At 38.9% G+C, this 27,164-nt stretch overlaps 2 protein-coding genes across 11 annotated transcripts in view; one reads left to right on the top strand and one right to left on the bottom strand.

Moving 5' to 3' along the window:
- Nucleotides 1-15,834, top strand: part of rap1gapb (RAP1 GTPase activating protein b) — a 75,716-nt gene extending 59,882 nt beyond the window's left edge. For 5 of the 9 annotated variants that reach the window (XM_006782881.2, XM_006782882.3, XM_006782875.3 and 2 more), the window contains 18 exons: nt 1,797-1,875; nt 1,962-2,015; nt 2,120-2,203; nt 2,298-2,398; nt 2,792-2,921; nt 6,371-6,526; nt 6,695-6,766; nt 6,856-6,942; nt 7,232-7,381; nt 8,804-8,935; nt 10,094-10,171; nt 10,921-11,030; nt 11,359-11,475; nt 11,864-11,993; nt 12,388-12,478; nt 12,888-12,997; nt 13,666-13,711; nt 13,838-15,834. In XM_006782881.2, the coding sequence (XP_006782944.1) occupies nt 1,797-1,875; nt 1,962-2,015; nt 2,120-2,203; nt 2,298-2,398; nt 2,792-2,921; nt 6,371-6,526; nt 6,695-6,766; nt 6,856-6,942; nt 7,232-7,381; nt 8,804-8,935; nt 10,094-10,171; nt 10,921-11,030; nt 11,359-11,475; nt 11,864-11,993; nt 12,388-12,478; nt 12,888-12,997; nt 13,666-13,674 (1,690 nt within the window). In that variant the 3' untranslated portion in view covers nt 13,675-13,711; nt 13,838-15,834. The remainder of the gene's footprint in view (nt 1-1,796; nt 1,876-1,961; nt 2,016-2,119; nt 2,204-2,297; nt 2,399-2,791; nt 2,922-6,370; nt 6,527-6,694; nt 6,767-6,855; nt 6,943-7,231; nt 7,382-8,803; nt 8,936-10,093; nt 10,172-10,920; nt 11,031-11,358; nt 11,476-11,863; nt 11,994-12,387; nt 12,479-12,887; nt 12,998-13,665; nt 13,712-13,837) is intronic. The other 4 variants (XM_006782874.3, XM_006782878.3, XM_006782876.3 and 1 more) reach the window with 4 other exon arrangements.
- padi2 (peptidyl arginine deiminase, type II) lies at nt 15,382-25,610 on the bottom strand. Of its 2 annotated transcripts, none has more exons than XM_087840951.1 (16): nt 25,392-25,610; nt 22,131-22,302; nt 21,882-21,951; nt 21,593-21,654; nt 21,301-21,418; nt 20,648-20,800; nt 20,296-20,486; nt 20,000-20,103; nt 19,640-19,751; nt 19,225-19,332; nt 18,904-19,055; nt 18,646-18,793; nt 18,409-18,502; nt 18,213-18,292; nt 16,971-17,108; nt 15,382-16,859 (listed from the first exon to the last, which is right to left on the bottom strand). In XM_087840951.1, the coding sequence occupies exons 1-16, from the start codon at nt 25,556-25,558 to the stop codon at nt 16,626-16,628; spliced, it is 2,103 nt and encodes a 700-aa protein (XP_087697077.1). In that variant the 5' UTR covers nt 25,559-25,610; the 3' UTR covers nt 15,382-16,625. The 2 variants fall into 2 exon arrangements, with proteins under 2 accessions (XP_087697077.1, XP_087697078.1); XM_087840952.1 differs by lacking the exon at nt 25,392-25,610 and adding an exon at nt 24,448-24,712 and having other exon boundaries at nt 15,383-16,859.
- Between the last annotated feature and the right edge of the window lie 1,554 nt (nt 25,611-27,164).

Raw genomic sequence — 27,164 nt, 5'->3', positions numbered from 1 at the left:
GACAGTTTGAAAAATACACCCATTAAGTACTGAGTATTTTTTTACATGCCTCACTGGATACATTTTCTTTTTGTTCAAAAATTACTTTAAATCAAGGAAAAATGTCACAGAGCAAGGTAGCATTATCAGTCCCACCAATACAGTCAGTGGTTCTCACAGGTTGCCTCAGTTATAATAAGTGTTCATTATTACAGTCTCCAGTAATAATGAACACTTAGACTAGAGTCCAGCTGAGCATTGTATCAATCATTTTATTGTAGTCAATATAAAAGTAGGTAATATACAGTATAATTACAAGCTGTAAAACTGTTAAAAGGAAGGATACTCAGCAATATCTGTGCTGTGCATGTGCAGTGCCACCCACAATCACCTAAATCTCACTCAGTGAGCTTCACCACTCCTTCATATTCTCCTTGAGACTGATGAGGGGGAGTGAGGCAGAACTCAGTGCACCGTACAACCTGTGAATTAATTTTAGCACCTGAGAGATTCCTCTTGATTTTAAGAGCTGTGTTTCCTCTTTGTTAATGAAGCCTCGGAGTGGATGAGTATGCAGTGAGGTAACAGCCACTCTGCCCACAACATTTTTCACACAGTGATGTTTCTCAGTGGGCGGGCACCATCCACAGTCACCTCGAATTGTGTAGCCATAGGCAGTGACGCACAGTTATATTTAAAGCACCTGTATGATTTCCATGATAAGGCATAACCTGTTTTTATTGTTTGTACTGGAAATGCCCCTATAGACAGCAATGACACGGTATTTTCTCACCCCGAGTTTACATCCAGCTTTCCTGCATCACACGCCATATAACGTTTAATGTATGTATGCTATTCACTCACAGTTCCTTCAGTAACTGTAAGTTTGCAAATCCTTGGCCCTTGATTTCATTGTGCTACTTATGAATGGTGGTATTATTATCATCTATACCCTTTAAAGTATGATAATCTGAGTGTATATATAACTCCATATTATTGTTCCTGCAGAGTGCAAATTTAATTCCATGCCAAATGTATAATATTTTATACATGAGTTTGTATGAGTTTTTGAGACCTCTACATAATAAGTTTGATTTTTGAAATTTCATCACAGGGTTCAATGAATACGTTTTCAGGAAGTCTCTTTTTTTAGTGAGTCAGTATACATGATTTAAGCATGTGGAGAAATCCAAAGCATGCAGGCTGAGTAACTTTTAAGTCATGCTTGCAACCCTGTAAGTGGTGTTTGAGGCAAAGTTATATATTTGGAGTTAATTAGCTTTAGCGCTGGATTTTCACTTTTATACAGAGGCAGACTTTTTGCTAAGTTAACTGGCTGCCTCTAGCCTGATATTATCTTTGTACATATATCATGAAAGTGATAGCAATCTTCTCATCTTTAGTAACTCTTGATGAGAAAGATCCAAAAGTGAAGTGCTGCTGTATGTACTGTTTATTGTTCAGAATTTCTGGACACAGACCGCTTTTAAGCATTCACTGGGTGCGCAGATTTCCTAGTATTGCTTATTGTACTGCTTGTACTCCCCACCACTACTAGACACACACACACACACACACACACACACACACACCCCATTCAACCCTCTTCCAGGCAATTTTGGCTTGGAAACATCATGTGTGAAGACCATTATGCTCCCGGCTTCACACAACATCTATAGGAAAGGTCCTCTTTGAATTGACAGCTCAATTGCTTGGAGGCAAAGCATCATAGAAAGAAACCAAAAACCCAGCAGGATTCCTTTGGATTAGAAATAGAACAGAGGACATTTTGACTTTTCATATTTTTTGCCTTTCAGCACAAAACAAAAAACCTATCATGATGTGATTCCCATTTCCTGCCTTACTGAGTTCCCCAACGTGGTTCAGATGGCCAAGGTAAAAACGTATGATTATCTTCATACACACAAAAAAATCTCTCTGCATATAATTTGACTTTGTCAAGTGTATTTTTTCATTCACAGCTTGTTTGTGAAGAAGTAAACGTGGATAGGTTTTACCCTGTCCTCTATCCGAAGGTAAGCAGTACTCCTCATTGCCACTTTATCTTTTGATCCGTGTTATCCCTCAATACTAAAGTACCATGAATCGGACTAGAAACTCAATTTTCTCTTATCCTCAGGCATCAAGGCTCGTTGTCACCTTTGATGAGCATGTAATTAGCAACAATTTCAAGTTTGGGGTTATTTATCAAAAGTTTGGTCAGGTGAGTGCACTTCAGTGATGCTGCTGCAGCTTATTTCAGCTTTTGAAGTCACGCGTCACTCTTCCTGAAAATTTTATTTGCTTCTTCCCTGCAGACATCAGAGGAGGAGCTATTTGGGAACATGGAAGAAAGTCCAGCCTTTGTTGAGTTCTTGGAGTTTCTGGGCCATAAGATTGAACTTCATGACTTTAAAGGGTTTGGACAGTTTTGCATTGTGAAGTCTTTCCCCCAAAAACAGAAAAACTGACCTTTAAAGCACTTTTGGTTATTCTCACTCGAATATGATGTGAGATGCATTATTCTATTGATCAGTGTTGGCTTAAAGAGCAATGTAAAAAGCCCTGATATTTGTAGTATTGACTGAGGGATTAAGCAAGCAAAAATCAATGATGAATCAGCATGGATGGACAGTTGTCAGGGAGCACGCACCTATGTTCCACTTTTCCGCTTTATCATTCTCTTCTGTCTTGTGTCTCTCTGCTGTTAACCACAGTGTTATACTTGCCTTCTTCTCTTGTTTCCTCCTCTCTTATTTTTATTGCCTCTGCCCTTATCTTTCTTTTGTCTTCTCTTTCCTTTCTTTTTCAGTTTTCGGGGTGGACTCGATGTCACTCATGGCCAGACAGGGACAGAATCCGTCTACACAAATTTCCATAATAAGGAGATCATGTTTCATGTGTCCACCAAACTGCCTTACACAGAAGGAGACTCACAGCAGGTATAGTGATAATGCCAATGATTAATCATTTAGGAAACCAGTTTGTGTTTTCAGGACCTTCAGTAATCGATTTGTAAAGGTCTGTGCTTGTGACACATTCATGCGTCTGCAGCAGCGGCTGGCGGGTCAAGGCATTTAACTCAGTGCTGATAAAGGAAGATGAATCATGTTCATTTGTAACTTTGATGTGCAAAGTGGAAAAAATAATGATTCAAATTGTACATCAGGGATACTTCTTTGCTTTTTTGCTGAGAGTTGTTGAGAAGAATTGCCCTAGTGTTCTTACAATAAACACTATATTGAGACTAAAAACAGCTTGAAGTAAACAGCTTTTCTGGCTCGTTATTAAAGGTAACGAGCGAGACTCCTCTAACATGTTATAAATTTGTTTATTTTTTTGTAATATTGATTTCTGGTGTTTGAACTTAGTTCAGCTTTTGATGCCATCAATATCACAATTCTGAGTTCACTTTAAAGGTCGGCCTCAAAGAAAGAAGCCTGGTTTACATCATATTTGTTAGATTAAGCTCCGCGATCGCTCATGATTCGTCCTCTTTAGGGGCCACTGACATGTGTTATTCCCACGACTCCATTCTGGGCTCCTTGTTGTTCTCTAATTGCATGCCTCCAGTTGGGCTTATCCACACACATTATTCATGATGATCACACAGATTTACATCCTATTAAAAGCTGTAAAAAAAAAAAAAAAGTAGCCTATAGCTGCTTAAGCCTCCCTTTACTAGTTACCAGTTAATTTGAGACCACAATAAAACTCCAAGTTAAAATCCAGGTTATTGATATGGGCACGTTTTGCAGGACTTCATTCAGTTCTCCAAAGGACAGGTCACACTAAGTCAGCTGAGGTGAGATCTTGACTTTGACTGGGCCTATTTCAACACTGTTTGTTTTCTTTTTCAGTACATCAGTTGCAGATTTGTTGTGTGCTTGGGATCATTGACCTGTTGTGTGACATAATTTAGGCCAAACTGTCAGACAGATGGCCTCATGTACAGAGGAGTTCATGGTTGGCTTAATGGCTGCAAGGTGCCTATGTCCAGGACTGCATAGAGCCCTTCTAAAGCTTTTGTTTTCAGAACTGTACATACATATCTTCCATGTTTGTTTGCTATTTTTATTACAGCATTCCAGGGATTGGCAGATATTAACAACAGAAGTAAATTTATATAAAATTCCATGTTTGTTGTGCTCACTTACCCTAGAGAGAAATAGCATTTTTAAGGGTTACCATTTCCACTAGAATTACAGTGGTCTTTTTTATACTGAAGTTTCTCCTCTCTTGAAGACTTTTATCTATTTGATGTTATGTTGCAGTGAGCTGCATTTGTCCTTAGCTGCTCTTCCGTCCCTTCTAGAGTGGTTTGAACTTTGTTACCGCAGTAACCCTGTACAGATGGTCCATATTGCCTAGGCATGGAGAGATACAGAGAGCATAAACAACACCCACATGAGATGATTCACCAGGGAACTCAGGAAAAGAAGGCAAGGTGCAAGAGTAATAGCTCAGTATTCAGTACTTCAGGGAGGAAAAAGTAAAAGATTTCAGTTGCCAGACCTTACTGAATGTAATCAGATTTGAAAGGTCTTACAGTAATAACAGATGTCAATTGTTTCAAATCAGTGACACATACGCTAAGCCTGTTTGTGTGTGGTGATGGTATACGATTGCAGTGTTTGGAAAAATTAGATAGAGCGTCTTCAGCTGTTTGATTTCAGAGAGTCGTTGTGTGAGTAAATACTGAAGCCGACAGATAATCAGCTCAGGGGTGATGCAGTAGTAGCCTGGATGACATGAATCATAGCCATGTGTAGCCTAATTCACCTTCATTACTGTCGTAAAAATGCATTCTTTACAAAACCTTACTATTTTTATCAATTTAAGCTGAATATTGTAAAACTTGACTTAATTCCTATCAGACTTTCAACACAGTTGCATAAAACTCATTTTGCAGATAAACTCAGTTGTGATAGTTATCAGAAAACCATCAGTTGTGAGACTTATTGAGAGCATCTTTGATGTTTTTTCACATAATTTCACATTTTTTTTAAATGTAATAAACTGGCATATTTATAAACACTTCCCAGAATCAGAAACACATGTCTTCTTCATATGAACAAACAAACCTAAGTTATAACCTTATTAAACTGCTAGTAGAAAAGCAAACACCATAATCATCTCTAAATCCTATTTGCTATCAGTTGGTTGACTCTAACACAAGCACCAGCCAACACAAGAGCTCTTTTCAACAGGTGTGAAATAGCTTTGTAAAAAGGCTGTTAATTAGTCTGTCAAAGACAAAGGCTAATAAGCGAATGCTGCTGCTGAGCAAGTGTCACAGTACTGGGGAGTTTTCTGTGGGGTTTTTTTTTTTAATAAAGGCTGCCTGCAATGAGAATACATCCCTCTGATTGATTGATTTCCTTTATCACCAAATTGTATCCATTTGCAAAATCTGATATATCTTCCCTCCACTTATATGCAGTGGTAACATTTGGGTCACACGGTTTCCACGATAAGCATCTTTCTTCTAGTTTGGTGGGCTGAACTGAATATGAGATGATATTCCCACATTCACTATCTTCTCAAATTATTTTACTGCTTGGTTCCTGAAAGGAAATATGGGACGCTATTATGTCTCAAACAGGAAATATGCTTTGACTCCTGGAAAGTCCTTTTCTTCTTTTAGAAGGAAGAGAAAAAATTAGATAGTCTTCTTAGATAGTCATAGAAGCTGGTGAGCTGTTTAATCAACGTTCCTAGCAAAAAGGCAATGAAGTGACAACATCTATTCATACTTGAGCAAAGGAAGAAGATATCCCTAATGCAGAGCTTTTTGAAAGATACCGCTTGGATACAAATATTAATACTTGAGAACAGTCCCTTTGTCCTCCAAATGCATGAGTGTCCTTTTGGCAACTTCAAGCTTTTGGCAGCAAAGAAGATGAAGTTATTTTGCAGCCATGATAACATTCATAAAGCGTTTTTTGTTTGAGTTTGAAGTGTTAATTACCAAAATATCCACACTTTTCTCAAATAATTCAAACTCAGTCTTAAGTCTCCGTCTTACAGCGAAAAATCTGTTTCCCAAAGCAGATTTCTGTCTGTACTTTCAGAAATGCTATATATACCCATGAGTTGCATGTGTTTTGTATATATATTTAGTTTCTGTAAAATATTGAGATTTTTCATCTTATTAAATTGTTGGAACAAGAGCTTCAAGATGGATTTAATTTTTTGGCTGATGGCGTCATGCGTTTCAGAGGGAGAGATTGTGCTCTTTTGGATTAAAGTCATGTCTACCTTGCCAGTCAGTCTTTTAGAGCAATTGCTGGCAGTGACGTTTTTTTTGACAGGCCTGTATTTGTGTTAGCAGAAGTGGTCATTTGAGATGTTTCCGCTGTTGTTAGCTTTGTTTATCTGTGCCCTCCAGCTGCAGAGAAAGAGACACATAGGCAACGACATTGTGGCCATCGTGTTCCAGGAGGAAAACACGCCCTTTGTACCAGACATGATCCAGTCCAACTTCCTGCATGCATATGTGGTGGTGCAGGTGGAAAATGCATGTACAGACAATGTCACCTACAAGGTTGGTTCTAAGGACAGTCAATACTGTATCAAGAGGATTTGAACAATAGGGACTTGTAACACCCATTTATAGATTTGCTCATCCATTATTAAGGAATTTTATTATTATTTAGTTTCTAATAGTGGCGTGTGTATTTCAGTCTCTAGGCTTACCTGCTTTCTTTTTTAGGTTTCTGTGACTGCAAGAGATGATGTACCCTTCTTTGGGCCTGCTTTGCCTGACCCTGCCATCTTCAAAAAGGTCAGTTAATGCCATATTTTCCTTTTTCACCACACAGATGAAATAAATATTTTACTCTGACCTCTCATCTTTTTATTTGTTTTATTCAGGGCCCCGAGTTTTATGAGTTCCTCTTCACTAAACTCATTAATGCAGAATACGCCTGCTACAAGGCTGAGAAGTTTGCCAAGTTAGAGGTGAGAAGCACACTGGAGCAAATTGTGCCAAGGGAGTGTGAATGTCTGTAGTGTTGATACAGACTTAAGCACACGTGTGTTTGCACAGGTCTGCATCCTGCTGGCTGTACTGATATGAAGTGGAAACATAGATTGTTGTCCAAATCATCTCAGGCAACAACCCTGATGCTTATCAGCGTCGTTGCTGATGTTTATCATCCTGAAGCAATTGTTCAATCCCTCCTTTTAAATGGTGAATATTAGGTTTATAGTCGGTATGAAAACGAATTGTCTTGTTTGTTGTTGTCAGGAGCGAACTCGTTCGGCACTTTTGGAAACACTGTATGAGGAGCTGCACATAAACAGTCAGTCCATGATGGGTCTGGGTGGCGACGAAGATAAGCTGGAGAATGGGGGTGGAGGAGGTGGAGGAGGAGGAGGCTTCTTTGAATCATTCAAGGTAAACTGTCATTCCTCATTTGATGGAGTGCCTTTGTAATCTGCAACTCTACATGCATGAGAGAGAATAGTGATGAGTGGAGAAACTTTTAAGGTGCTTTATTTTGTGCGTCCTCTGTCTCTTGGCTGGGATTCTGGGTATTCACACATCAAAAAACAAAGCATTGAAAATCTGCGGTATCTCAAAGGACCAGTCCTGTGGCATTTGCATTCCTTACTTGGCTGTGACTGCTGAACTCAGTGTGCTCTCACATGATGGTGTGGTTTTGAGGCTGTGGAGTGTCCTGTTGTGTATGAAAGGCACTTCGCTCTGACTGAGAGCGCTCCATCAATGACCATTAGGGTGGTGGAGCGTAGCTCAGCTGCTGAGGCACGGCAGTAGAAGCTGTGATGGTGTGTGCCTGATGAACGATTTAATGACCCCTCATTAGGGAGCTGATGGTGCAGTTTGGATGTCTCCTCATGGGCAGCATTCCTTTGCTGTTTTGCTCTTTGCTCTGTGATGATCACTAGTTCTAGGTCATCTTTTCTGCTGTTTCTCTGCAACTTCAGAGATATATATAAAGCCTTTCTTTCATCCTCTCTTGCTCTGCTGTTTGCTAATGTCTGTCTTTCTTCCATACATTCATAAACTTATATAGATGAGCACAGATGAGCTCCCACCCAAGAAATCCTACCTCATTTTTCTTTCTCACTGTCGAGAATGGTCTTGCTGCTTGGTCTTTTTTCTGGCTCTCTATATACTGTTCTACTCCCTCTTCTACTTTTCTTTCTTACTTTCTTGTCTTTTTTGCTCATGACACAAAACCCAACTCCAGACTCACCGTGTTAAGTGACAATTTCCATCCTTAATGCCTGCAAAGCCTACACTCTCTTAAATCCTCTGTGAACCTACATGTCCTCCACACAGGCGCTCCCCTCTACATGCTATCCTGCACTGCCCCTAAGTGTTCAATAAATAATCATGCATACATCCATACACTTGCATATGCACATTTAAACACACCAATGCACACATACATGCCCATATAAACACATTTTATCCCTTAGCTTTATCACATTTACTGTGATGTACATTTATGTAATGTATGGCATGTAGCTCAAAGAATCATATTGATATAAAATGAAAGAGAAACAGTGGACCAGGTGGAACAAATCTCAGTTGGCACTAAGTGGAATATAGTTGAAGAAGTACATGTCAGTTAAATCATTCCACTGATTTCCACTAAAGGTTTTAGAATGCATAATTTTGCTCTAGCAAAATAAAAAATAGAAAACACATAATCCTTTTAATTTAGATTAGATTTCAGTATAGATTCACAATCATTTGAAGTATATAATGCTTTGCACTATTCATCAGGGTGTTGTGTTTCCACATATTAACGTGGATCCACTGACAGCATCTCCTCATTTCTCTCTGTAGCGGGTCATCCGCAGCAGAAGCCAATCTATGGACGCCATGGGCCTCAGTAACAAGAAGTCACACACAGTCTCCACTAGTCACAGTGGCAGCTTTACCCACAATCCCGCAGAGAGTCCCAAAACCCCAGGGATTGTAAGTAGCCCATTTTGGTTCACACGTTGCCCACCTAACACTTAGATTCAGGGTATAGTATACTCGCAGAGCAGTGGGTTCACGTACAAAATAAATTAACCACTATTCTTTCTCGTAAGAAGCGCTTTGGGAAATTACTCTTGTTGGCACATTGGAGCACTTTACTTTGATCAGTATGTTAACATCAAACACTCACTTTCATTCCCTAGATTTTAAATTCACTGTTGCTTTTACTAAATCAGATTTCACTGATCAGTTCATAGTGTTCATGTTAATACCTTTTTTTTATTTGGAAAATTAACAGAAGAGCTCATTCGCCATTTGTCATTCATCCTCATCTGTTTAAAGAATCGTTATCTTCACAAAGAGTGACAGACTTCTAGGATAATGTTATAAAATAATGTCAGCTGTGGAATTAACCCAGTGATTTTCTTATCAGTATATATAGATGAATGATTGCCTGTGAGCCCCAGTCTAGTCTCTATTCCAAGTTGTGAAGTGAGCTCAGTCCAGCTGCTGTATGACTACCCAGACTCCCTTGCTCCTTGCTGTGCTTTGTCATATATCCTCCTGCAAATATTGTAATTTTTTTAAGCAGCCTTGTGCATGTGTGGCTGAAGAAGATGCATGGCACAAACCATAGGAGCTCACTGTCTTGTTTGTGTCTCTTTGAAAGATAGCTAATTTCTTTTCAAACTTGTTTAAGATTTGCTGCAGCGTGCCATTTGGTTACTAACTTTACTAATCCAGTTTAATAAAAGAAGACACATTTTGGAAGCTACCCTTTGGTTTGCATCAGCCTTTTTGTCCCATTTCTTCTTTTTCTGAATGTATCACTAAACTAACTTGTATCCCTCAGGGCAGAAACTGTTGGCTTGCCCGCTACCTTGACACTATATCCTGCTGTGCCCTCCTATGTTGGACCCCAACCCGCTTCTGCTCTATAACGCCTTTCACTGTTTCCTCGATATTATGTCTTCTCTGTTGAGTCACGTTGCAGTCTCCTTTTTAAGCATTTTTTGCACCTTGCTGTTTAAATTCTCTGTGCTGTTCGCATGAGATCTTATGATGTGTTCTTTTCTTTTCCTTCCCCCTCTTGCTTTTTCAATCTCCTCTCTCTCTGTTTCTGCTTTCCTTGCCCTGTCTTGTGTACCTCAGTCATTGCTTGTCCCAGGGAAAAGTCCCAGTAAATATGGACGTCGAGGCAGTGCCATAGGGATAGGAACAATAGAAGAGGTCCACGTATATTCTACCTACTTATCTTTAATTTACTATTGTCTTTGTATAATGTAATGTTTAATTAGTATTTACCCTGTTTTAAGTTTAAAATACGATTTAATTCCTGTGGCTGTGAGAGGTTTTCAGATTTGAAGAATTTATCAGTTATATTGATGCTTGTCGAGTTATAGTTTTAATTACAATTTCCTTCATTTCATTCATTTGCACAACCATCATGGGTTTTGGTAGACAGAAGGCAGATCAGTGTCAGGACTTTCATGCACAAATTTGTTTGCACCATCGTACTTTTAAGTTAGTTAAAAGTAACTGCAAGAGAAAAATATATTGTAAAAGGAGAAGATAAACAAACTCCCACTTATGTTCTCATAGACAGTCGCACATCAATGAATCATACTGCATCTTAAAGGAAAAGTGTGCACCAGCCAAGCTGATGTACACGCTGCACCTAAGAAAATAAAATGTCAGAGATGATGAGATGTTCAGAGATAAGAGTAAAAATAATCAGTTATAGAATATATAATGCATTTTTGTCTGGAGCCAAGTTCATCACGGATTTGTAAAATAAAATGTTTTACAAGTTTGTCATAACTTTAACTCAGGATTTATCCAACCGTTACTTCAGAATTCCTCTACAAGATATTTCTACATGTAGAAAGCTTCACTTTATGCACTGCATATCATGTTTTGTTGTTATTACACTATCCCCAAACTGTGTGTCTTACTTTCCTCTCCCTACCCACCGTCAGTCATTGATCATTCCTGGGAAAAGCCCAACCAGGAAAAAGTCTGGGCCGTTCAGCTCCCGTCGCAGTAGTGCTATTGGCATCGAGAACATCCAGGAGGTCCAAGAGAGGAGGTGAGAGGACAGAGCAGAGCTGATCAGCAGAGAGTGGGTAGTGAAGAGAGAACAGTGTTGTAACAGATGGAAGACAAGACATTAAAAGGAGGGATACAGCTATTAGAAAATGCACTGTGTAAGATCAAATCTAAGAGAAGGGCTTGTCAATGCTTGATTTGATTAAAAAAAACAACAACTGCACAGCTGTTGGTTGCTGTCAGTGGTTCAGCTCATAATGCTCAGTTTTAGGGTGGAGCCATGCTGAGTGATATGAATGCACTGTAACCATTTATTGTTAAACGAAATCAGATGAGCTATTTTGACTACTTTATATCCTCTCCTGAAGCCGAGAAGTATCACCCAACACCCAGAGGACACCAGAGAGTAGCCACATGTCACAGGAAAACAAATCAGACAACTCCTCCAATCACAGTTCTCCAGAGTTTCCTACCACAAAGAACAGGTGACTGTTAATTTCATTATGTAAGAGTATACTACTTTGTATTATAGTCACACACATTGAATCAGTTTGAAAATTGTATTTTGTAGAATGGAACAGTGACATGGACGATTGCTCTCCAAGTCATAGTCCTAATCCTCTTCAGCCAAATGAATATAACAACCCCAAACGTTCACATTATTCAGTCAAACTGTGATCAAACTATGGTCCTTTTGCTTGTAACTGCTTTTTTGGGAACAACAGATGAACTCCAACATAAAGATGGCAAAGTAATTAGACTTTTAAAGTGCACATTATTTTATTTTATTTTATTTTTTTTAACATTCCTTAATGAACTCAGTAGAAGGAAACCACAAAGTGATTATGTGACCAGAGTGACCCAGGTGTGTAGTTTGGCAATGTGTTGCAGGGCACCGTCTATCCCCGAGGCGCAGGACCTTTCCCGCTCCTCCTCCAATGCCAGCAGCTTTGCCAGCGTCGTGGAGGAGCATGAAGCAGAAGAGGAGTACGACACTGGACTGGTAGGTGGAGTAATTACACATTATCAAGTGCATGCATAAATCTTACTTCCTCCAAAGCCAAAATAAGTCATCAGCGTCCTAGCATTGATGATCCACAAGTGCTTCCATCAGCATTTATTCCACATTTACTGCAGTGAAAGTATCGCTTTGGTTTTTATCTGTTATTTGCTGTAAGCTGAACAACTGGGAAAAAATCCATGAGAAGGCTTGATGGATATCACGCCATTCTAGTTATGACTGATTATGAAAACAATTTTCTATTTCTTTCAGATAGACTGTCTGCATTTACAAAGAGACAAAAACAAATGCACAACTGAATAAAACTTTAGTTTTGATTGTGCTGCCTTCATCTTATTATAAGTTATATATCAAACTTACTTTACTCTTCTTCCAGGAAAGTGTGTCGTGTGTTACACCAGTCAAAAAAGATTCATTTGTGTACAGCTCTGGGGTGGAGGACAGTACCAGCCAAGGAAATCTCCCAGGTGAGCTTGGGAGCTCATATTACTGTCTCAGTAATATCCTGAAGTTGTGGTTACCAAAAGGTCAACTGTTTCACATGTCAAGAGTATCTGGGGGAAATCTATATAGGGCGGTTGCAAGAATAACACTCTGTGTTTTCTAAGAAATTAATATTAAAGCACCCTTGAGTGATGGAGCTCAGCTTCCCCATATGGAGCTTACCAACAACAACAGTAGGCATGATTTGTACAATTTAGCGAACTCTTCCTGAATGGCTCACATTTACTCTGAAAATGTATCTGTTTCCCACATGAAGCATACCCCACATTGAGGGGTTTTGTATTTATCCTTTTTTCGGCTATAACAGCTGGCAGAATTATATGCTTGAGTTTATTAGCCATGACAGCAACACATCTGTCCCCTTCCTTCCAGCAGCTTCACGTCTCCAGCAACAACCGGACGCAGCGAGGACATTAGAACCAAAAGGGACAGACAGCCGGTCAAAGATGGAGCGCACTCAACAGGAGCACAAATTCTCATCGGTAAGACAAAGTGCTTGGTGCAAGTCATCAAATAACACCGCAATGCTTTCATAAATTGGTAGAATGATTTAATAAGCGACTTGAGTAAAAGGACCAATATTCCTGCTGGTCATATAAAATTGTTCTGGGAAATTATATTCGCCTGTTTTTGTTCTACTAGTTTCTGATGCTGTACAGAGTACAGTAATACATCTACAGGCGTGAGGGTACAGTGGTTTTAGGTCCACATTCACTTAACATCTGAAAGCATGTTAACTGAATGCATGCTTAAACTAACACTCAAAAGTCTATAACGCAGATGTCATTTGTTTTGAAATGATCTAGTAGTCAGCCCAAACAGATGATAAATCAGAGAATCACTAAACCCACCATCTTCTCAGAAGAATGGGTGTCTATACAGACTTTGAGCCCCATGCATGTTTAGTTGGATGTATGCATGTTGAGATATTTGACATAATAAGTTGAACTTAGTTTTGCAAGAGGAAAGTTAATTTGTGCAATTAACTGTGTTCATCTTAATTAAGGTGTATTTTCCCTTTTAAATCAAATAAATATAACATGTAAACATGAAGACACTATGCACTAGCATAGAAAGATTAATCAATGCAAACCAATAAATATTTGCATATTGACTGCACCATGATTTCTCATTCCTTATCTGTATGCAGAACTGTTAGCCACTCTGTCGCCCCATCATTGACATCCATTTTTCAGGTAGGTTATAATGTTGCTACAGCCTAAGGGATAAATTCCCACATTCCTCCATCCCCTTATTACTTCATTTACCTGATGCTTCCTTCTGCCCATTTATGTATTTCCTTTTCTCCCCTTTTGTCTAAGCATTCCAATAAGGGGCATCTTTGTCCAAAAGAAGCAAGCCAAGGCCATGTCAACTCCATCAATGCAGAAAAGGAGCAGTCAGAAGCCAGATCAAGCAACTGACAGATCATACTTTTTATGTTTGACTTGGATCTGCTGCGTGACATGACAGACACCCAGACACCTACCTACCACCATCTCCATGCGAAAACCTCCGTTTTGTTCAGTACAAAGGAAAAGGACCTCCGCACTCATGCAGCATCTCTCAGCTGGCAATGCACAGTACATGTGCTCGCCTTCTCATTCTTCAGGCCAGTAAGCTCCGAAACCTAATTCTTACTGTAAAAACTCAAAGATCGGGATTCAAATGGAGATTTAATCTTGTCACTGAAAGAGTGGTTAAAGAAATCCACACAGATCAAACAGCCGGTGTTTGTTCAGCCTGTAAAGAGTTGAACTACAGAAGAAAGCTTTGTTTTTTAATGTCAAACTCACATCCCACTGTGATATTGGTTTGACTTTGATGTATCAGGTGTATGTGGCTGTATCTAAGGCCGCATTTTGTGTTTAAATGTTGATGTATTCTTTTCCGAGTATTCTTCAGTAGATATTTGTTGTGTTTTACAACTTCAGCAAGAGTATGTCAAGTTTTAATCAAGGGTACTTTCATGATGCTGTTGCTGGTGGATGTAAAAACTATTATTCACCTTTCTCATTTTTAATTGATGGGTTACATATAAAAGACAAAAACTGTGCCACAGTGAAAAAGAGACCTATTTTAAGAGAAACGTTGACCTTATTGGTTTAGTTTAAGACAAAAGCAGAGCTACTGTAGTGCCCGAACCAGCGACACGCATCATCAAATTTGCAAACTTAAAAGCAGTTCTTTAAACTTTTCAAAGATCTTTTTCACACCCCATTTGTTGATGTCTGTGTACAGGTGTGTATACAGCAGTAATGTGTACGGTGTAAATCTGCTTGTCAAAATCCTCTCCTCTGTAAACTGGTGCCATGCTTGACATAAAGGTGTTGTCCTTGTGATTTGTGTTTTACCGAAAAACCAGCCGACATCTCCAGATGCAGTGCACACTGCTAATAGAGAGCCAAATGTCAAAGTTTCCTACTTTGTATGTAAAGTGTAATATATGTATGTGACTTAAACACTACATTTTCAGAGATACTCCTGAACGTTGACCTTTTTGAAAAACCCGATTTGTTGCTGAAAGTAAATTACACTGTGACTCGTCTTGAAGTTGCCTTTATGATTGTCATGTGAGCTGCTTTAAAGAAGGATTATTTTTAAAGGCACTGTGCTGCTGCCTGATGGCTTGAATGTAAAATGAGGCAGAGATGGATTCATTTGTAGATATTTGCTCACAATAGTTATACTGTGTTGTTTCCTGACGACAGTAAACTTGAGCCTGAAGCAGAGAAGCTTACATGAGCAGAGAAGCTTTTTTTTAAGTTGTGAAGGAAAAAGCTCATATAGGGATGATTTATTTCAGTGACATGACTGAAGCAGACCTTTGTCTGTTGTGAATTAACGACGGCATTTATAGTTAAAGAGACAAAAAGTTTAAAACACTGGACCAAATGTACTGTTTAATGTACTCAAGTTGTTTATAGCATAAATCACTCTCAATACAACACATGCACAGAAAAACATAGACAAATGTAACAGTAACACATGTCAGTTACAGCCTTTCAGAATCATTTAAGGGAGATGTATTCAAATCATTTTTCCTCCTGAATCCTTGAGTAGATAAAGCCTGCCCTCGTGTGGCTCTGAGTTATTATAGCACATCACTATGTGGTACCATCATCTATCTGTGCTTGCACTGTATGCTAACCACAACAATGGAAACCAGTCTTCTCTGTGCTTGATTCAAATGATTGTATTGATTCTTGTCAGTTTGCTTAAGCACTTGTTTAAAAGAAACGTTTGTACATATAGCTTTTTTTGTAAAATAAGCTAACTAAAAAGTTTAATAAAGATGAAAATGCATAAAGTGAATAAAGTTTCATTTCTGCAATAAAAAAAAAAAATCATGTTTGCCATTTAAGTATTTCTGTGTGACAATGAAGCACATTCAAAGGCATTCCTCATTCATGAAGGCAGAGATGATACTCTTTAAGGCTTTAAGGAAGCTGTTTTCCAAGTTATCTAATACACCAACCTAACCACCACCATCTGCTCCTTTTAAAGTTAAATCCCCCAAATTTTTATGAAATCCATTCCCAGGCTGGATACCAAATACACGTGTTTTAACATTCTGTAAGTACATCTTTGTATATATGTAGATTTGTTAGTATCATCATTTAGTTAGTCCACCATTGCATCACTGCTAACTGATTCCATTTCGAGGCACATGAAACATAGCATGCATGCCTTACTTACCCTGTTTACAGTGTGTCAGAGCTACATTAAGATACTGTTAATGCAATGTAGTCTGTTCCCACAGCTGCTGCTTCCTTACCTACAAAATCTTTAAGTGGTGAAATGGGGTTAAAGGCTCAGCTCTTCTTTTTTTTTTTGATCAGCAGAGTAAGAATATTGTGGCAATATCTTTTAAGATTAACATGTACCGTAGCTCTTTTCATCATTCTCTGCATGACATTAGAAAACAGTTGCATTTATCACCGACGATCCTTTCTAATTTCTTATTTTGTAAAGCAACATTTTCTGATCTTTAGTATTCATTACAAAATTATGACAATGAAGTGTTTGCTATGGCAATACAATGATTTTCATGATGGGCGTCACCAAATCAACCAGGGCAGAAATCTTTCTGTGTCATATCTGTATTATTTACATCTCCAGGTTCCACCACTTGAACTCAAAGGGCTCCCTGCGGACATTGGACCCACAGTGGACCTCTCCCAACAGCTGGTGGTAGGATGAATAGTCGTCAATGAACGTGCAGTTGAGGCCCAGGCCTTCCATTAGAGAGCACATCTCAGCCTCGAGTGCACATCGTCCATTCACTTTGGGGCCAAAGGGCTTTGGGATACCAAGGTTTTTCCCCAAAACAATCATGTTCACCTGGAAACAAATATAGCAAATATAGTTCTTCTGTCAGCCCAAAGATTTATTTACATCTTTTTTCAACTAGCAGGAGTTTTGATACCTAATAAAATATAATGTAAACGTTACCATGTCGGGGTAGTAAGCTACTGCTCTATACTCCTTTTCATCCTCCACTAGTTTGAAGAGGATTGGCAGATCAATGATGTCTTCATCGTCTAGGCCTAGTTCCCTCTTCAACACATCCCGGTTCCAGTCGATGCAGCTCTGGAAATAAAATAATGATAATATATGCCTCTAAAATTATTCTCATTTTGCTTGTTAAATTACTGTGCTCAAAATATAAAACATTTTACCATAGTGGTTCATATGCTAATTTTGGTTTACGTACCACCAAAATCTACCCAAATACAAATGTACGTGAATATTAGCCCTAATATGCAGGTTAAGATCATTTAGCCACATTAACTGCAAACATTTATCTAAAAGAAAAATCATGCATACATCCATGCATGTGTCTTTGACGAAGCACTTGTCGCTAAACACGGGGTCACACTGCACAGCTCAGTGACTTTAGGGTGGCTTGGTCACAGAAGGACATTTTTACGTTAAGTCAGTTTGACAAATGTCCGGCCAGTGTTGTCACGGAGTGCAAACATCTATGAGAAGGAACAGCATGTGTAGAAGTATGCTACATAGGTTCATAGGCTGTAGAGTACAGATGCACACAGTAAAAATTAAACTTAGGAATTAAAGGACAAACGGCTTCTGAGAAAAACACAAAAAATGTTTGTTTGGACCTTTAAATGACAAAGGGGCTCAGAAGAGTAACTTGAGCAATGCCAAATGCATGCTAGGGTGGGGTAGAGTACAATGCAATTGGACTCTAAAGCAGCTGAAATATCTTAAATAATGAATCCTTTTTTACTAATGCTGCCTGAAACCAACAGTAAAGCTTGTTGGAAAGATAATAATGTTGTGGGGGCTGGTGGCCATGAATTAGTGCTGATAAAAAAAATTCCTAATGTACAGCATCCTGGCATTCCCCATTCCAATACCTTTGGCAAGAATTGAAATGCTGACTGCGTGCCAGCCGCTCTCACTCAAAAACAGTTGTGCTTTCACTAATGCCATTGTGGGTGACTGGGGGCAAATCCTGCAACGAGGTTCTAAAATCCAGTGAAAAGCCTTCCTAGAGAGTAGAGGCTGTCATAGCACCATATTAATGCTCTTTGCCAGAATGTGATATTCAGCAGTTAGATGTGTTATCTTTGTTTACATACTTGTGTCTTAGTGCCTGAACTAGCATACCATATTCCTTTCTGGTCTTCTTTCTTTTCATCTTCTTTCTATTTCTACAATCTCACTCACCTGTACATAGTTATTTTCAGCTTGGAGTTTTTCATCCTTAAGGATTTTATCCAGTGTTATTTGTTCTGCATTTGTCAACCCTGTTTGGGAACATCATTCAGAGTGAGTGATAAGGCTTGCTGCCATGATGAATTTGTGCATCGCTAAGATGCCCTTGCATATATTCTACAGACGTTGCAGATAAACACTGGCCTACCATCAAACAACGTGGCTTGTCCGTGTCCACTGTTCTGTAGGCCTCTGAATAGTTTGTAGCCTGCGTCTGGGCTGGCCAACAGCAGTCGGAAGCCCTGTGAACAGACAAACAAGAGACAAAGATAACAGTGACGCTCTCATGTCCTAAAACCTTATATAATCCCACAATGTACAAAGAAGCATGTCACTATCAAGCAGATGCAGCACCAGATTCACTTCAGTAGAAAATTTTATTTACCTTTCTGTTAGGTGCAGGAACGAAAGTCATGAATTCATCCACGTGGCCAACAAGGAGCCAGTCAGAGAACAAGGCGATGGGCTCCTGAACCTTCTGAGCCCACAAGAAGTCTTGAACTACTTTGGTCATATTTCGTCCTTTAGTTGCCCTATAAGAAATATAAAGGTTTCACTTTGCAAAAGTCATCTGTAACATTTCGGCTCTTGGTACATTTGCTTATAAGTCAAGAATTGATCTTTGAATTTTTTAGAAACTCACGTAGGGAAGGCAACCCCAATGATGATTCTTCCCAGGGGGTATTTTTTTCCATTCACTGTGACAGGAGGACTGACCTCCAGATTGCCAAACGAATCTAAACTGCTCACATGTTCATCTAGGGCCACCCTTGTCACATAGCCAAAGTCGGGACCCTAGACAAAATAAATAATTGTTTGTGTTTTTTTTAATATAAATCAGTGTAAGTAATGTAATTTTCTGCTTTGAGCCTATAATTTGATTAACAAAACCAATGTGAATCATATACAATCAAAGCTTTTAATGACATCAACAGTAAAAACGTATTATAGGCATTTCTCCTACAAGCAGCTCATCATATGGAAAGTTTGCTAGATCGCCATCTCTCGGGGAATCCAGAACAACAGGAAAACGATGATGAGGTGAATCGATGTAACCAAATTCCAGTTCATCCTGAAAAATAGAAAATATATGTTATATTTATGCTGTCCTCTTGGCTTAGTTGATTAGAGAAATTTTTTTTCTTCATGTGAATGAATAGATATGTACGTGTTTGCAAATATTTTTTGTGGTATACCTTTTTGCAGTGTGGTTGTTGTGAAACCAGTTGCCATTGTGTAATTTTTCAAAGAAACACTTTTCGTGGTTTTCGTGTTAATGTTCGTCTTGTTTACTGTTCCCGTTTACTCGGAGTTATAAAACCACAATGTTACCATCATTAAAACTCAAAACCCTTCCTTGTTTAAAAAAAACGGCTTACCTGCATCCAGCGGTCACCTCTGTTTACATATTCATGACAAATGTTCAGCTTGTACCCACTCTTCGCAACAAGGTTCCTCATTCCTTTCAGGAACTGGTAGTTATCAGATGTGCTAACAAAGAAACAGTCAAGCAGTTTTTAAGATTGTGCCACAACATAAGTAACATATTTTAATTTATTTTAGTGAGAGCTTTAAAAACAATTTAAAAATTAAATTGTAAAACAACAAATGTCTGTGAAAGCAATATTTACACACACAAACAGGTCTGGCTTTCTTGGAAAGAAGGCAAGCTAAGGGGAATGTGTGACAGCAACAACAGCTGTCACTATCATGCTCATTATTTATGAGTCTACACTGACCTGCAGACAAATACCTCTACAGGTCGAAGTGTGTTGGGTGTCATGATCCATGGTGCCACTTTAAACACAACTTTGTCAGTAAAAATCGGCGTCTCAGGGAGACCCTGTTGAAACATGCGAGAGGCTGTTGAGTACTGCCGGTTATACCCCATTCTATGTTTGTAATGCAACATTAAAAAATGAATTCAAAAACTTCATGTTAACTGGAGTCACAAAATGTATCCGCTACAGTTATGCTGTAGTTAAGGGTGCAAAGAAAGAAGTGTTACACTGTAACGCTATACTCTGGATCTTACATCAGAGATTGGTTCTAATAGACTGAGGTTGATGGTGACGAGTCCATTGAAGTCTTTGTCAGGAAACCTCAGGCCCTCCACATAAAAGTTCATCTCTGCCACACCTCCAAGGTAAGGCACTTCCTTGGACAGCACATCACTGCTCAACACCAGTGGATAGTCTTTCACAAAGAGATTGTAAAGTTTCTGCGCTGAAGTAAGAATGACAGAAAACAGGTTAAATACTTGGGCGGTTAACTTAGAAACAAAAAGAAAAAAAGAATGTGTTCAAAACATGCTTTTACAGATCAGGTGACATGCACATCAGACCAAATGTTCCGGGGCTTTTCTTTATACCCACTTCTTTACTCACATAAGCCACTATTTGACACTTCGCTGGATCGGTTTCTGAAGACTCGAACACTCTCTGCATCTCCCTGAGAGATGTGCATGGTTAGTTTGTAGCCCTCTGGGAGTTTACCTGGGCCTTTGGTCCGCAGCACCATGACAGACATGTCCTTTAGATCTGTACATCCATAAAAATTATTAATTCCGTTGGCACCATAGAATTTTTTCCCATCTCAGGTGTTGTGCCTGGTATCTGCTGTAGTCACTGACTTACAGTAGGGGCTTTGATCCCGCGTTATAGTGCAATTTGGTACCTTCCATATCTGTACTAGTTTCTCCTTCAGTGCTGAAGAGACTTTTTTTTAACTGCCCCATATGCTGCAGACGTCAGACAGCATGTGGTAGTGTTTCTGGTAACTGTACACCTTTACACATAACGCCTGACCAGCATATACGATCAAATTTCAGCTCTACTGGATTTTATCTCTACCCTTGTGAGTCTTTGTCTCTCACAAGACAATTCTATATCAGACTGATTTACCATATCACCATTTGAATCTGCTTAGTACAGACAATAAGAATGGCTTTTCTAATGCTAGGGAAAGTTCAGAAACCTTGTGGCACAGAAAACAAATGAAAAAATTGAGTATTTATAGGTGAAAACTGAAGCTGGTTTACCAGACACTTTATAAACGTTTTTGTCCTCGCTGTCTAGTGTCTTCTTGTAGGTCTTTTCTGAGTCACAGTTGACTAAAAGGATGGCCCCATGCCCATTAGGACCCCATTTCCAAGAACCCTAAAATATTTTCAAAAAAATGAAAATGTGAATTTTGTGACTTCAGCAAAATCTTCTGAAAATAATTGCAAGCTGAATAAGCATGTTTGCATCTTGCCTTTACTGACATACAATGGAAAAGTGATATTGTGTTGAAGTAGTTCTATCATGTAAAGCTGAAACATTTTAGATCACCTTTTTAGGGTTGTTTTTCTCCACGATGCCATCTCTATCAGCATCGACATCCAGTGAGAGCTCTGCATAACAGAAAGCTTGTTGATCAAACACACCGCTTTTCCAGATACAGGCTCAGATCGCAGCACAGCTATTGTTTTGTTTTTTCATATCACAATCATCATGATATGAAACTCTGGTGAATCGTACATCATGTTTGGATTGTAATGAGCAATAAAATGTACTATTTTACAGACAAAACAACAAGTTCTTAGTAAAATGCATGTTGCGTCATTATAATTTAACTTACCAACAGCTGTCAGATGCACAACTGCTCTCCCTAAGACCTCTTTATTCGCCCCATAGTACTGGACCGACAGCTTTTAAAATAAAAGACATAAGCTGATGATGTGCAGAAATTTAACAGGTATTGATTTTATATTGTTTGATTGTGAGTTGTCCATTGTAAAAGCAAATAGGAGGAGTGTCATGCAATTACACAGTTTCCTTTGGGATTAACAGAGTATTCTGATTCAGATTCAATTTTGTGCTACTATACCTTGCTATCATTTTCATATTGACTGGCATGGTCCCTGCTGATGAGCAGGACTGAGTTTTCAGTGAGAGGGATGGGAGAGAGGTGGGATGTGTCCCGAGGAGTGGGGCTGATGCTGTACTGAACATTGGCAGTGCCTTTCACGGAGAAGAACTTGGAGGTGGGAGGGGCACTCCTGAGAATCAGACAAAAACACAATTTGTTGACAGGTGTTTTATACAACACAAACATATCGTATTAAACATGAGGTCTACATCAAAAAGCGCATATTTTTCTGCATGTACATATGAGGAAGTGCTCTGACGTACACAAACAAGCCACAGGATTTAGTCACAGTGATATCGGTCTGCTTAGAAACTGACCTGATAAACTGAACGAGTCATATTCTTGTCATTTCTGTAGCTTTTCGTGCTTTTTACACTATTTTTTCTTGAGCCACTAGGAACATGATAATCTTGTATCATACTAGGTTGCAGAGGGGTGTTTTTTTTAATCCATGTGTCATCTGTTTGTTTAGGAATAGGCGCCATTGAAACAACTGAAAGAGTTGGTCTGGCAAAGCTGAGACCACAACGTAGACAACTTGACGTGGCACAAATGCTGATGTCTTTACGGCAAAAACTTCTTGAAGGTGACATTTACTGAATGGTTTAATAATGCTCTATAATACGATGATGGTTGTAGTAGACATAATTTATTGACTTTGCACTACATAAACTGGCAGCTGGAATATGTCAGAATTCTATTGTTTAACTTGAAGGATGATATTTGTGTGCAGTTCCTGGTGGTGGCAAATCTAATAGTCTTTTGTTTGTGGAAAGAATCAACAGTCTTTCATTGTTGCTGTTAACAGGAGAGACTTTGTTTTCCAAAGAAATGTATGGTGTACATTCTGCCAAATGCCAGCCTACATAACAGAGAGACAAGGGATTACTGACTCGGCAGAGTGGGAGACTGGAATATGGACGGGACCACCTGGGCCTCAAAGGGGTTTTAGAAAATCCAAAAACACTTTCTATCGAGAATTATTTTGATTTTAACACTAACTTCTTTTGATTCTATCAGTCCCTACGTAGAGAACACTGACAGAGATACTGGAGACTGTGATTCCAACGTGCGATTTAAATGTTAATCACCAAGACAGCTCTTGTTTTGTGTACAAATGAATAATGAACTTCAGATGAGTTTTCTAATTCCTGAAATAATGTTTTTGACCAATCATGGCTAACCAACAGTACTACTCTTTTAATGGAGAAGAGAAAGTCTTTTGGCTGTTTGATCACAACCATCACAACCACATACACTGCCAATAAAAGGTAATGAATAATAACACATGTATTTGATTTATATGATCAATATTGTTTGTAAAAAGGATCTGGGTGGACCACACCTGGATGTGGAAAACAGCTTGCTCTCTGGTCACCCAGCTTTAAAATAAAATCATGACCTCTTTTGGCCAGCAGTCCCTGACTTAATGATGTTATTAAAATAGGGATAAAATAGGACTAATAATTTAAAGTATAACATACATTATATGGACCACACAGTATTGTGCCGAGCCTCTTAAACTTTGAATGCAGGTATTTTAGTTCCATTGCCACAGGTGTATAAAATCAAGGATCTAGCAATGCAATCCGCCTTTACCAACATTTGTTAAATAATGGGTCGTAGAAGAGCACTGGTACTATAATAGCATGTAAATTATTTGTAAAATCTCTTCCCTTTTAGATAATCCAGGAGCAGCTGCACCGTTGCAAATTGGATGGTTCAGTTACTACAGAAACTTGGCCACGACGCTACCAAACAGGGCCGCAGGGTCCTATATTACAGGGACCTATATTTCCTGGAAGTCTTCAACGCTCTGCTGACTCAGTAACTACTTCCAAACCTCCTCTGGTATTAACATCAGTACAAAAACTATGTGCCGGGAGCTTAATGGGGGCACATGCCCGAGCAGCTTCTGCAGGTGTAATGTTTAAGTGTCCCAATACTTAGGAACACTTCTGCCCCAACATAGTGTATACTGCTACTATTCAAAAACAGAACCGATAGTATGCCAAAGGTATCATAAAATTGAATCAACATTTCACTAAATATTTTAGCAAATAACAAATAACTTCTTAGAATACTGCACGGATGTTCTGTTCCATTAAATTAAAAAAAAAACAACAACGCCAAACCAACGCTACGATATTTGATAGAACATTAATATTACCACAAAGCAACGCCTTTGCTTATCAACGCCTAAGCAAGACATTTCACATAACTCAGGTGAGCTTTTTGGCGAAGAATGTATTATAGCGGTTTGAGCAAGACCTACCTGTTCAGGTTGACGTTTAGCTCCGAGCCAACTACGTATAATACCGTCGTAGTTTTTCCGTAATCTATTCTGAGCGTGCGGGGATGGATCATGACTGTCGTCTTCTCGCACTGTTAGACAGAGACTGACCACAAACGTCCAGCGATTGCTGCGACAGTACAGATAAGTAAAAGCGCAAACTTCTAAACTGTTTCAGACCAGCGCGACAACTCATCATAAAAGCTGCAGGTAGGTTGCTAGGCTTAGGCTTTGTGCGGTGATTGGTCAGTCAAATTCCACTCCGCCCCCTCCAGTGGCCACTTATCCTATGGCAGTTCTTTATTCTTATCTATTGATCTTTCTATTTACCGACATCTTCTGGAGGAAATTGGGCTCTGTGCACATTTCAACTATTAATAATTGAATAGACTGATTTTATATAGTTAACTACTTTTCCTGAGAATTCAAAGCGCTTTATACAGCTTGCCTCATTCACCCATTCATTAAAAGCACTTTTATCCATGTTTTTTCTACATAAGACGTTTCTCTACATTCACACGCATTCACACTCCGATGGATACATCGGACCAACTTGGGATTAATATCTTGCACATGATATTTAGCATGCACACTGGAGAAGCCAAGGATCGACCCACTAACTTTCCGATTAGTAGTATATGACCTCTATAGCCAACCCAGTACGAACAGATGACTTGTATTTTTTTCTGTATTTACTTTAGGTTTTTACAGACACATTGTGACAACTGACACCAACCAGCGCACCCACCATAGAGCCGCACCCTTCGAGATCTCTCAGCAGTATGCACTGAACAACGCTATAAAAACGCACTTGAACAGTCACTTGAAAGTTTTCTACGTGATGTTCTCGCCACTGTTACCAACATTATAACGTGCATATAGAGCTGAGTATGTGTGTTTAGAGTCATTTTAGTGTTTCACCTTACCTGTTCACCTTTGCTGTCAAAGACGTTCCAACAACGTAGAGAAGTTGCTGCGTATTTTGTGTGTCTAGACGACATGTAAGTTGATTACCCGTGGTAGCTTTTCTTTTCTTATTTAAGAAAGTAGGTATATATGGAGGGACATTCGTTTGGTAAACGTCTTGAAACATGGTTGACGGCTGTTTGCCTCCTGTGAAGAGTAGTAGGTGTGTGCAGATGTACTCCTATCTGAAAAGCCCAAGTAGCTTATGTAATTTGCAGTAGGAGGGACAAGCTTACAAGCCTTCCCATCTTTAAAATAATTTGCCAAAACCTGTAAATTAAAATCTTCATAGGAGTTGTGCAACTTATGATTGGTTGAGGCCAATGGAAGTTTTTGTTCCGCACCACAGACATTGCTGTATATTGCAAAGGCATGGCCAACCTGCTAGGGCATGTCATAGGTTCAAGGACTATATTGTACTGTGTGTCTGTATGTACAATCATTTTGTTGGTGTTTGTGGAAATAAATAAGTAGCCCTTGAAAACTAGGTTGCAGAATAAGGGCCAGGTTCTGTTTGCTGTCACCATCCGGGTGTTTGGAGGTTAATGGTTAATCTGCGTTTAACACTGGATACTGTGTTTCCTCTTAAAAGGAAAGTAAACAAATCAGAAAGCTTTGACTCCCTGATATAAATTGCAAACACACACCTTAAAGCAGATAACCTGTAAGCTTGAGAGGAAATTGTGATGCACTAAAGATTTTCACTCGGTTTATAAAAATAGTTTTCTGTTCTATAAAAAAAAAAGTGCAGATTTCTACAAGGGTGTTCAAAAAAGTCTCACCATTAGTTAACGCAGTCACTTCAAATATGATAAGTTTATCTCTATTAATGGGGTACACAAAAGCTGTAATTACACAACAACATGAAAAGCTTTTACTTGATCCAGTTAGCTAATTATAACCCAATCTCCAACCTTCTTGTTATGTTAAAAATATATATATCCTGAAATCAATGTTATCAATGAGCTAACTGATCATTTACAGTGGAATGGTTTATTTGAAGAGTTTCAGTCAGGATTTACAGTCAATTTCTATCATAGAATAGAAACTGTCCCGTAACTGAAACAGAATAGGAACAGATCCCTCTGTAGAGCTACCTGTGGGACATTTTACTGTGCTATTCATCACTGATAGAGGATAACGTTTCTATCATAGAATAGAAACAGCACTAGTTAAGATTATAAATGACCTGCTTATGGCCACTGGCAGTGGACCTAGCTCTGTGCTTGTCCCATTAGACCTCATTCTATACTGCTCATCATAACATTTTAATACAGAGATTGAAAACATTCTTAGTATTAAAGTAAATGTACTCCAATGGTTTGAATGGTATCTACCTGAAAAGTTCCAGTTTGTGCATGTAAAGTAAAGTTAGTCATGGAGTTCCACTGGCTTCAATGCTGGGGCCAATAATTTTTACATTATGCATGCTTCCCATAGCAAGTATTAATATAAACTACTGCACTCTTTTTTATTACAGATGATGCCCTGATATCCAGGTACATCTGTCTATGAAGCCACAAATCAATTAGCTAAACTAGTGTCATGTCTTAAAGATATAAAGATGTAAAGGCCTGGATGTAATTTTCATCTGCTAAATTCATACAGAACTGAGGCTGTCATGGTTGGTCTTAAAAATATGATGTCTAACAGGATAATCTGGATAGCAGTATCTTGGCCTCCAGTAAGACTGTGGTGAATCTTGAAGTTATTTTTGATAAAGATATGCTAAT

This window comes from Neolamprologus brichardi, chromosome 5 (assembly GCF_056152115.1).
Source record: "Neolamprologus brichardi isolate AB-2024 chromosome 5, ASM5615211v1, whole genome shotgun sequence".
NCBI classification, from domain to species: Eukaryota; Metazoa; Chordata; class Actinopteri; order Cichliformes; family Cichlidae; genus Neolamprologus; species Neolamprologus brichardi.
Note: the sequence above shows the minus strand (reverse complement) of the source record. Positions and strands in the feature narration are given on the sequence as shown.